Source organism: Dama dama, chromosome 21 (genome assembly GCF_033118175.1).
Source record: "Dama dama isolate Ldn47 chromosome 21, ASM3311817v1, whole genome shotgun sequence".
Taxonomy (NCBI): Eukaryota; Metazoa; Chordata; class Mammalia; order Artiodactyla; family Cervidae; genus Dama; species Dama dama.
This window is the reverse complement of record NC_083701.1, coordinates 73,432,987-73,445,228: the sequence shown is the minus strand read 5'-3', so window position 1 is coordinate 73,445,228 and position 12,242 is coordinate 73,432,987. Positions and strand designations below refer to the sequence as shown.

At 39.4% G+C, this 12,242-nt stretch overlaps 1 protein-coding gene across 1 annotated transcript in view; it reads right to left on the bottom strand.

The window, feature by feature from the left end:
- Positions 1–12,242, bottom strand: part of CNGB3 (cyclic nucleotide gated channel subunit beta 3) — a 181,905-nt gene that overhangs the window by 51,321 nt on the left and 118,342 nt on the right. Inside the window, exons 11-13 of the mRNA XM_061122877.1 lie at positions 10,877–11,018; positions 6,311–6,470; positions 4,152–4,249 (exon numbers count right to left, since the gene is read on the bottom strand). Of these exons, the coding sequence (XP_060978860.1) occupies positions 4,152–4,249; positions 6,311–6,470; positions 10,877–11,018 (400 nt within the window). The remainder of the gene's footprint in view (positions 1–4,151; positions 4,250–6,310; positions 6,471–10,876; positions 11,019–12,242) is intronic.

Genomic DNA, 12,242 nt, shown 5'->3' with positions numbered 1-12,242 from the left:
ACAAATTTGTGTCAGCTACAAAGATTGTCTTCCTGAGGTTTAGAAAAGAAAGAAATTCAGGAATTTTTCCATACCTGCTTATTTTCTACTTCACTGGCTTTAGGGAAAAAAATAACTTTTTTCATTTAACTGAAATATAAATGGAAATGGGTTCTTTCTGGAAGGAACTACATCTTTAATGGAAATGTCAGGGAAGAATGAAGCTATGTATAATGGTAGCAACATGTGAAGATCTAACCTTTTTTTTTCCTCAATCAGATATTGTTGATTTTATGGATTTCCAAAAATATATGCAAAAACAAAAGAAATAACTTTGAGGCTGGAAACTGATAACTTCCCAAGTCAGAGATAATTCCATAAAAGTTGTTGGTGTATCAGTTAAAGCTTTTGTTTTCTTTAAAACATAGATGGTTGTTCTCACTTATTCTCAATTAAGCTAGTCATTGAAATGAAAGTCACACATTTGTGTCCGACTCTCTTTGCAACTCCATGGACTGTAACCCTCCAGGCTCCTCTGTCCATGGGATTCTCCAGGCAAGAATACGGGAGTGGGTTGCCATGCCCTCCTCCAGGGGATCTTCCTGACCCAGGGATCGAATGCGTGTCTCTTACGTCTCCTGCTTTGGCAGGCAGATTCTTTACCACTAGCGCCATCTAGAGAGCCCATAGATATGTATATGTATATTTAAAAAATAAATAATAGAAACAAAAATTTTGTAGTATAATGCTCACCCTTATTTATGTGTGTAGCACTCTGATATTTTCGTGTCTATTTTATATGCTGGTTATGGCCCATTTAATTGAATTCATGATCCCCGAATGAATTGCAAGCTGCAGCTTGAAAACGAGTTATTTAGAGTCACCTGTTAACCAAGGTAGAAATCCCTTTCCTAGTCTCCCTGATAGAAAATCAGAAAACCGAACGCATCCCATGATGTTTCTACTTCACCAGAGCTTCCACTGTGGCGCTTGTACTAGAAATTGGAAACCACTTTCCAATTAGGAAACTACATTCTAAAATCTCCAGGAATTGACCCCAGGGCACCTTCCCTCCTGTCCTCTCTCTTTCCTCTAAGACCCCTCCAGTGGGGATCAAGACCATTAGATCCAAGCCTTTTTCTCCAAGAATGCTTTATTCCAGTAGATGTATCTGCAGCTCAGAAATGGGGTTTACAGTTGAACGCTATTTTGCCGAAATAGGGAGAGTAAATGTTATTCCTTGTTCATTTAACAAACATTACTCCATGTAACTACTGGTGCTATTGAATTAATTTTCCCAATAACTAAATATACTCAGCATCTATACATTTTCTTTTGAAGCCATTCTTTTTTTAACTGAAGAATAATTTATATGCCGTTAAGTATATAAATTTTAAAGGACAGATCAATTTAGATAAATGCATACATTGTGGAACTTCTCTAGTAAGACAAAAAAATTTCTATCACTCCATAAAATTCCCTAATGTCTCCTCATAGTCAATATCTTCTTATGCACTCCCAACTGTAAGCAATCATTGATCTGATTTGTACTATTATAGAATAATTTTGTTTTAAAAATCATCCTTTTGCTATTTTCTTGGTCCTCTACTCAATCCATACTTCTTATCTCCTGAAAGATACTCTAATTTGTCAAAGTCCTTCTTAAAACTGGGTTTCCCTTTTGGCTCAGCTGGTAAAGAATCTGCCTGCACTGCAGGAGACCTGGGTTCGATCCCTGGGTTGGGAAGATCCCCTGGAGAACGGAAAGGCTACCCACTCTAGTATTCTGGCCTGGAGAATTCCATGGACTGTATAGTCCATGGGGTTGTAAAAAGTCAGGCATGACTGAGCGACTTTCACTTCACTTCTTAAAACTGGTTATTTACCATATATGTTAATACAAATGTAGTTGCAATAATCAAGAAAACTAATATTAGGTTAAAATTTAGGGCAATATTGTGTATAACTTTATGGATTCACATGTAGCTTGAGGTCAAGTAAAACTCCCAGGTATTAGAAAAGTTGTTATAAAACTATTGCTTTTTTATAATGTTAGGACTAAATTCAGGATTTTTCTTTTATGCCTATGGAAGTTAAACTTGGTTTTGCTCATTGTTTCAAAGCATTCAGTTAATTTTAAGTTCTGTCATCTAACATATTTATAACTATTCCTCTTGCTTTGTTTCATCTGCCAGTTTGAAAATCACATGGTTTATATCTTCATTCAAATCCTTATGGAAATTTAGAACAGGACATATCACCCAAGAAAAGGGTCTAGGATACTGACCTAGCTCTAGTTCCCTGCAGTCTTGGGCTAAGCTAATATTGAGAGCGATGCTGCCTAACCATTTCAGCATACAGTATCTGCTTCCTCATCTTTTACGCAAAAGTGTCTTTCTCCTATTTTCAAGTCATGTCTTTCTGTGTGGGTTACATCTATTATGTCATATCTAGTCCTTATCTTAAAATCTATCAATATGTTCATTTGCCCAAATTTATGGCTCCAGCTTGGACCTCTTCTCTGAGCTCAGATTTATTTATCAAACTGCCTACATGACATTCCATCTGAAGTCTGGTTCTCACCTCACACTAACACATCTCCAAACAATCTATTTCTATCCTTCTCACTCTACGCTTGCTTTAAAATTTCCTATTTTGCAAATGGCATCTTTGTTCTTACTGTTCCTCAGCTTAAATCCTGAATCATCCTTGATTTTTTTTTTCTCTCTTCACACAATCAAATAGCAAAAACTATAGGCTCTTTCTTTGAATGCATTCAATATTGGGCCACTTCTTAACTCTGCTGCATGGGGTCACAAAGAGTTGGACGACTGAGTGACTGATCACACACACACACACACACACACACACACACACACACAAAGTCTGCTACAACTCCTCTGGGTCTGAGTGCCATGATCCCTATAGAATTCTGCAGATGGTGATCCCTCCTTGGCTTCCCTGACTTCCATATTTGCTTCTATGGTCTATTCTCCGCCCAGCAGGAAAAAATCCCTTTCAAAAAGATCTCAAGTAGGTCACCTTCTGCTCAAGATCTTCAGTGGTTTCTGCATCTCAGAGGACAACCCAAAGTTTACGCCACAGCCTCCAAAGCCCTCCGTTAACTTGCCCTGATTTATCATTGCGGTTTTTCCGCACACCACTGTGCCTTAAGCCTCGCAGACCAGAGCTTCGTCTCGTCCATCCTCCTGCAGGGCGGCCTCTCCGTTGACCCCTGCTTTCCTGCTCCCAGCACCCGCATGCTCACGCCCTCGCTTCCTGCTGTCCTCTGCCCAGATGCTCGGTTGCTCTTGCCTAGAGCAAGCCTTTCATGGCCAATACCACCCTCACTCTCCTTAACCGGTTTAATTCTGTTCCTAGCGTCATCACCTCCACACATGTTCTATACTGATGTTTCATTCTTCTTTTTTGAAATTTAAGCTCCAAGTGTGCAAGTATTTATTTTTAACTGTCAAATTCCTAGTAGCTAAAATGGTGCTGGGAACATAGTAAGAACTGAATAAATGTTTGTTGAATGAGTTAATTAAATAGATGAATCAGTGAGTGCCCCACACAGAATAAGTGTTAGGTGAAAAATCATATTACATGTTACTTACATGTAATATAATGCATTAAGAAGAGGAAAATTAGAAACATTCAAAACATTAAAATTTCTTTGCTATACATTTTTTCTTTAAAAAAAAAAAAGCCTCTAAATTTGAATTTGGCCGTGTAAAGCATCTGAATCAAAATCATTTGTATTAGAGACATAATTAGGCACTGATTCGCTGATTGTCAGGCCAATCCAGAGCTAATCTGGGGCCTGATTGTCATGCATTGCCAAGGTGTATTCACAAATGGGAAGTGACGTGCTTAGTAGCAAAGACATAGAGCTGTAGAATTTAATTATATTTAAATTAATGCCAGAAGAGCCTGAAGAGCGCTTCTTCTTTGACACCAATTAGGAAAGAGAGGCTGCTAAAGAATAAGTCATCTGCTGAAGAGAGACCCATAGTTTATTTGACTCTAATTTCACGTAAAGTCTCCAGATTACTTTGATTTTATTAAAAATAGGGCAGAAAATCATAAATGCTGTATTCAGGAAGAGCTTTGATATTTCTCGGGAAATTGATGTGGGTGGTGCCTTTCCTACGAGCTGGAGAAGCACTTGCCTTGAACAAGTCGACTTTGCTGATGATGCTAAAGTTGACGTCAACAGTGAGGGCGAGCTGCATGGTGGTCGGCAGCGTCTCAAGGAGATCGGACTCATCTTCATAGAGATAAACACGCCCACCCACAAAGAAGAGTCATTAGTAAACAATACCGAAGTTCAGGAAACATTAAAACAATAACAGAAACAAAATGCCAACTCCTGCTTTGTAAATAAACAGCTGCACCACTGTCTATATTTTTGTTACTTTTATTGGACATGCATGCCCGTCACATCGGAAAAGAAATGTATTTTCACTATTGGTGACAGGACAGTTCTGAATAATTCCAGAACTTTGTGCGTGCTGAAGCTTTAGGCATAAAGTTTAGAGAGGATGGGGCCAAGGCTAGTGAATACACTGGGGTGGGAAAATGATCTAGTTCCCATCTTCTGATTCCACAGCTCTAACATCCTAGGGATGGCAAGAATGAGTATAATGAGTACCACGTGGCTTACAGAGTTCTGTCATGATCTTATTGGACGCTTGGGACAACCCTAAGTATGTTCATTCCTGCTTTCTGGAAAGAAGAAACGAAAGGGGCAGTGAAATTCAGGGCAAAAAAAGTGTTAAGTGCCTTGTTTGTGCATACGTGGTGAGTGGCTGGGCTGGGAGTGGAATCTAAAGAAGAAATGTATTAAGTGAGCAAAGTCAAGTGATTGTTATTTCCTTGCTTATTAACTCAATGAACTATGTGAATACATAAGATTTTTTTAACCTGGGAATTAAACGATGGGCCTTTTAAGTTCAGTTCAGTCGCTCAGTCATGTCCGACTCTTTGCGACCCCATGAACCGCAACACGCCAGGCCTCCCTGTCCATCACCATCTCCCAGAGTTTACCCAAACTCATGTCCATTAAGTCAGTGATGCCATCCAACCATCTTATCCTCTGATGGGCCGTTAGGCTGATAAAATGGTCCATGAACAAAACGGTCCATGAACAAAACTACACATTCTTAGTCTATAGTATAGTATGGGTTTCTGAGAGTTGATTACTTTTGATGTTTTCTTACATCCATTTAGAAAAAAGAAAACAATCCATGCCATCTAATTTTGATTCAAATACTGATTCTAAATATGAAAGTTCTTTCTATAAAAACACAGCTCTTTGTTTCCAAGGGCTGCTTATCTCTATTTCCTTCCTAAGCCGAGGGTTTGGAGCTGGGTCCACAGGGAGAGAAGGAAGGGGTCTGCTACCCTTTCTGTCCCTGCTCCGCCCCCTGCGTGAGGCGCCCGCAAGAATATTTGTGGGTGCTTAGGAAAAGGTTTGCTTTTCGTCATCTAGATTCAGGAAGATGTTCTAAACCTGTGGTTGGCATCTCTTAAGACCAGCAGAGAGGAGAAGAAAATCATCAACAACCAGTGGTTCTTACCTGCTTTTTGGGAACTTCGTGATTTGGGAATCACACTGTAATTTGCATTCTAAAGTCAGTAGCCTTTCTGACTTCTCAGTAGCACCAGTTCTTATTTTTATAGGGTGAGGTGCAAACTGAAAGTTGAATCTGATTATTGTTAAGTAGCACATTATCTTTAACTTACTTTGTATCTTTTAGTAAATGTTATTTTAACCTTCAGTGCTATGGTACTAACAGTAGACAACATGAATGATAAAGGGTCTCCTGGAAGGGACCTGTAGCGGAGTGTGGCCTGAAAGATCGCTGCTCTGAGCGCTGAGCTCTAGGAAGAGGATGATGTTGCAGACAGAGCAAGAGTTTGGAGAACAGGTGCACGTCTGAGCTCAGTTTAGGCCATTTGCTGGCTCTGTGCCCTTGGCCAATTTTTTTTCAGTTAGGAGCCTCCATTTCCTTGTCTCCTAAAAGGGGGCTGGTAACACCTAATTTTCCCCATGTTTTTGGGTGAAGATTAGATGAGGTAATGTGTGTAATATCTAGCATCTGTTGGGCACTGAAGAAAATTTAGCAAGCCTTCCAGGATTTGCATAATCAGAAAGTTATGTCTGATTTGAGAAAAAAATCCCATGGTATTAAGTGAGTGCTTTAAAGATTATTTAGTTGTTCCCCAATCTTTTGTTCAAATCCAATTAGTCTCTGCTGCTGCCTTACAGGATTTTCATTATGGGACACGGTTTACAGGGACTTAATCAGTAATTTGCAATGCTTACCTAGCATTCTTTGAGAGGCCCACGTATATTCATACCAAGTCCGGACCCGATTCTGCACAATCTTAGGAATGGAATAAGTATTCATATAGGCAATGGTATGATCCATGCAGATGCGGAAGTTGTTCTGATTGGCTGTAGCCGCTCCAATTACATCTTGCATCTAAAACCACAAATATGGTCACTCCACACTCAGCAGAGAAAGTGGAAGAGTTACTATAAGCCCAGTTGAATAAGAGTTCTCATATGACACAGTCCATTCTAATGCTGACTACCTGATTTTTAACACATCGGTACTGGGTCCTACTTTCAACCATTTACTGATAAGATATTGGACAAATTGTATCCTTTCTGACCCAATGAGGACAATAAAACCTGTTTTACCTAACATGTGAAACTTTTGTGAGGATTCAGTCTCATAATGCATGTGACTGCACACATTCTTCTTTGCAAGCTTGTATATTACTGCAAAGATGTTAGTTGATATTTTAAAAATATATAGCTTGTGCTTATGCAGGAAATGTGCAAAGAAAGTTAAGCAATTAATTACGTGGCAGAATGGCTAGTCCACTTCAGTGAATCTCGTTTTGAAAGCATCCTTCACAGATTTTGCAGTGTGGCTGGCTATATGGACTCAATTCATCATGAAACTGCAACTCTGTGCTTCCCTTTGTGTTGTTTAGACAGATAAAATCAAACTCATCATGCTTAAGGCATAGTATTCAGCAGAAGTTGAAATGTGCTGAAATTACTGAAGCATCATCTACAGATGTGACAATACTTAAGGAACTGTCAGGCTTTAGTTCTTGGATGTTTATAACTCAGCCATAAAAACCCACTCTAGGTTAAAAGCTGATCTTTAAGGTCTCAGCACAAAGAAGATATATAGCCCGACTCTTCCTTTCACATAGAGGGAAGCGAGTGGTTGTAAATTTGCTTTGACTGTGGGTTTATAATAGGGAGGAAAACCTGGGCCTCGCTTTCACACTCGTAAGACTTTGCTCATTCATTCTAGTAGCTGAGCCTTTTCTGCTTATGGAAAAACCACTCATTCTTTGAGGTCTAGATAAAAAACACTCTTTCGTTGCGATGCCCTCTTCAGTTTCCATTTTTAAAGTTAACAGATTCTTCTACTTGTTGGGCGCATCTACTGAGGAGCTACACAGAGGGTCAACTGGATACACCTTTTTCAGTTCCTAACTTACCCCTTGAGGGCTATACTTCAACAACCTCAGTTCCCAGATCTCCTTTTTCCAAGCCATTTTAGACAGATGATGGACATTACCCACTCACCTAAGGCCTTGAGAACTGGGATATTAGAGGTTGGGTTGAGAGATTTAATAGAGTTTTAAATTGGGACCCAAGGACAATTAAAAGCCTTATTGATTGGTGTTGAGGGCCAGAGGATTTGTAGTCACAGTCATCTGAATGCTTTATGTGCAAGGCTGGATTTTGATGGTGAAGGTGAGGAAGACATATATTCTGTGATGTGTGTTCCAGACCGGAGGAAGAAAATGTCAGTCTCTATGAGCTGTATGTGAGAATAGAACATTGCAGTTAAAATGTGATGTGATTATCTAGGGTGTAGTTCTTGGTGTGGTTATATGTGGGAATTTTGAATCAGTGGAGATTTTGTTCAGGACTTTCTGACTTTTGTTTCTGTTCTCCTTAGCATCTTTTATTCACTGTGAGAGTCAAGGCTCAAATCTCTATCTCCCGCCTCAACCTTTCTTTTGGGTTCTACTACATTTTCTAGTGGCTTGATGGTTCTCATTGATCCTGTTGGAACTTCACAGTCAATGTACAGGCAGGTGTGGAGTGGGGTATAAAGCAGCTCTTTCAAACTTTCTTGTGCATATGAATCTCCTGAAGATCCTATTAAAATGCAAATTCTTTGGGGTGACCCCTGAATTCTGCATTCCCAGGTGATGCTTCTACTCTTAGTCCAAAGACCACTTTGAATGAAATTTTAACTGGAGCTGGACATAGGTTTTTAACCTTGTAAGAATTGCCTTGAACATAGTAACTGCTAAATATGCCAGATTTTACTATTTTTATTGATATTATATGGTCTTATCCTATGACTTCTGAATTACATGTATGAATTTGGGATGCTTTTTAATCTCCTTAAACCAGAGTTGTCTCAACTGCAAAACTGAGAAAATACCGAGGGAGATCTGGCTACTTCACATAGATTTTAGAAGTTATAAGATAATATGATCTTTGCTATTTATATTCAAATTAGTTGCATTAATATTCAAATTAATTGCATTTCTCTATAAACTAACTTCCTATTTTCAATCACTGTTAATGTGTCTCCCCAAGCATTAAGATTATGATAATTTATACTCATAGTTTTAATTGCATGTTGTTCATCTTCCAAACTGAAATATTTTCTAAATAGAGTTTTTTTTTACAATCTCTCTCTCTACTCAATTACCACGTTCAGGCTGAAGTGGCATATATTCACCATATTTTTAAATTTTTTTGTATTTTGATGCTTTAATTTCTTGGACTATCCCTCCCAGACTTAGCTAAGCGAGATGGCGCAGTGGTAAAGAATCTGCCTGCCAATGCAGGAGATGCAAGAGCTGTGGGTTCCATCCCTGGATTGGGAAGATCCTCTGGAGCTGGGAATGGCAACCCACTCCAGTATTTCGTGCCTGGAAAGTTCCGTGGACAGAGGAGCCTGGTGGGCTACAGTCCACGGGTTTGCAGAGTCGGACACAACTGAGCACACGAAGATTGCAGACAACTCTACTGGGAGAGCCCCTTTCATATGCAAAACAGCAAATCCTGGTTCCCTCCTAAGCAGCCCTCTAGGCAAGGAGTGACCTGTCTCCTCCTGGATCTATTTGTATAACAGACTATCTTTTTAATGTCAATAGTCTCCTGATCTGTTGCCCTCACCATCTGTAAATGATAATAAAACCTATATTTTAAAACAGTATGCATGCATGCATGCTAAGTGGCTTCAGTTGTTTGCAACCCTATTGACTCTAGCCCGCCAGGCTCCTCTGTCCATGGGGATTCTCCAGGCAAGAATACTGGAGTGGGATGCCATGCCCTCCTCCAGGGGATCTTCCTGACCCAGGGATCAAACCTGTGTCTCTTTCTCCTACATTGGCAGGCAGAATTTTTTTTTTTTTTAACCACTAGAGCCACCTGGTAAGCCCTTAAAACAGTATAACCCTTCCAACTTATATTTTGATTGATTTTCCATAAATCGCTTTGTTCAAAAGTCTTCCCCGGCTGACTTCCCATTGCCCTTAAGATGAAGCTCAACATCTGCAACATTCAGAGCCCGTAAACTATCCTGTCCTTGCTACATCTCTAACCTTATTTACAGGTGTCTTTCACTCCAGCTGTTCTGGCACTCTTCCATTTCCTCAAGCAAATGTGGTGCTTTATTATTGCTATCTTTCACACATAGTTTCTGATTGATTGAACTATCTCTCTAACTACTGAATCCTATCTTCTTTTTTTAAGATGTTGCAAAGACATTATCTCCTCCATGAAACCTCCTGGGAAGCTTCCTTTTTCTGATCTTATACAAAGCTTTCAAACTCCCCTCTAGAACTTATCGTGGTTAGCAGCCCCTTGACATTCATGGAAGTAGGATTTGAGTTTTGACTCTTTGTGATCAGCTTTTGGTTGTTGTTTAGTCACTTCAGTCGTGTCTGATTCTTTGCGACCCCATGGACTATAGCCTGCCGGGCTCCTCTGTCCGTGAGATTTCCCAGGCAAGAATATTGGAGTGGGTTGTCATTTCTTTAAGTGTTATAAAAAATAATTTTCATTGCTAAATTTTGTTAAAGCATGGGTTATATTCATAACACTGTTAGTGTGAGTGGGAATCAATCATTTTTCTGGTGGTAATAATCACTTTGTGATTTTGTCTATTTACCCAGTGTACAAATCTCAAGACGGCTTTTTGCTTCAGACATATAGTGTGTAAAGTGCCTTACAAAGAAGTATAATTAAAGATACTATGCTGTTGAGCTTTTTATTTCTTGTGATCTGAGAAATCAGAAAGGTGTTGGGCTCTAACCCTTGCAAATGCCAGTTACCTTGCAATAAAGATATTTGGGTATTTGATTTACTTTCTTATAAGACTGTGATTCCTTGAGAATAAGGAGAAGTAGATGCCATGATAAACATTTATGAACCAATGATTTTTTAATTAATTTAGATGACATTTGGTAACCTCTGGTTTAAATGACCTCTGAAGTTGACTTTAACCAAGGGATATTATGACAATATTTGAAGTTTAAGTAAAAAAGAAAAAGAGCTTCTAAAGGTTTTCAGAAAAACTTAGAAATGTGACTCTCTGAGAGTCTAACAGATGCTCATTGTGTACAAGTTCTCTGATAGATTTAATAGTTTAAAAATGGAAAGGCAATGTTGATCCATTCACAGCCCCCTTCAATTCATTAGAAGAGATGACAGTTAGTAAAATTAAAAAAGCACCAGATAGATTTTGAGTTTTCCTATGTAAAGTCTATAAAAAATTGTTAGGCTTTCAAAAATGACAGCATCATGTATCTAGGGATGCACATCTCAATTTACCTGACCGATTAAGCTGGAGAACACAAAAACTCCAGAAAAGAAGTTCAGCAGTTGAAAAACAATTTCAAATGAAGTTTGTGGTTCTGGAAGGCCCCCAATGGTAATCAAAGTTCGAACTGCCCAATAATAACATCTCAGATACCTGTGAAAAGAGAAGATATACATTTTGCTTTGTACTATAGCAGTAAAATGCCATTATGCTTGGGAATATATTGCTATAGTACTAGATTTTAACACATTCCCTCATCATTAAGATTTTCTATCTTTAAGCAACATTAGCAACTACTGTGTGTACTAATGTAAACTTCTTTTTAAGATAAACTTCTTGATAAATGTTGTGAAATGACTAAACAAAGCCAAAGAAGGTGTTTATTAGTCACTCCACTTATTTTCCCGGCAAAATACATCACCCTAGAGTTTAGTGGTGTGAGGCGGCAACTGTTTTACTAGGCTTGTGACGCTGTGGGTCAGGCGTTTGTGAGACGGCTCATCTGTGCTCTATGAGGAGTGAACACCCAGGAGACTTGGATGCCAGAGACAGCTGAGGACTTGACTGAGGCCCGAGTTCTGAGGCCTTGGCTCTGACTGTTGACTGAGGTCTTCTGCTGTGTGTGTCTGCTGGGAACGCCCGGGTTGTCTCCTCTCACAGTCTGAGCGGGGACGGTTGCACCCGCGGGGGCTGGCTGTGTGTTTTCACTCAGCCTCTTAGTATGACTAGCTTGGGCTTCCTCACAGCATGGACGTCTTAGCGTAGATGGACTTCTTGCCTGGCTGGCCTACCCCCAAGTGGTAGAAGCTCAGGCAGTAGCTGTAAGGCTTCTTGTAACTCAGAAGCCCTACAATGTCTAAATCTCTTGCCACATACATTTGCCAAGCAAGTCTCTAAGACCAGCCAGATTCAAGGGGAGGGATATTTGAATTTACCTTTCACTGAGCGGAGTAGCGAAGAATGTGAGGGTACATGTGAACTACCTCATAGTGATCAGTGAGGCATATCATAGACATCAAGGGGGTTTATGGAGATAGGAAAGCCCTTTATAGTTTAGAACCAGCTGTTTTTTACTGATGGAAGACAGAGCAGGTAGCTATATACCCCCTCTCTCTTTTCTACCCATATCTGACTATGTGATTGAATATATAAACCATGACAGAGACAGAGAACCGAGTTCTATCTTAAAAGGGAAATTATTCTTGAGTATAATAGCTAATTTATCTAGAAATTTAGTATTGAAGAAAATCAAGTATGCTCAGAAATATACTTTATAAAGATTCTGTACTAAACTCTAGCAATTGCAAATGGAGAGACAGATCATTATAGCCCAGATGGGAAGAAAATCTGGGACCAGGGCAACAAAAAAGAATATGA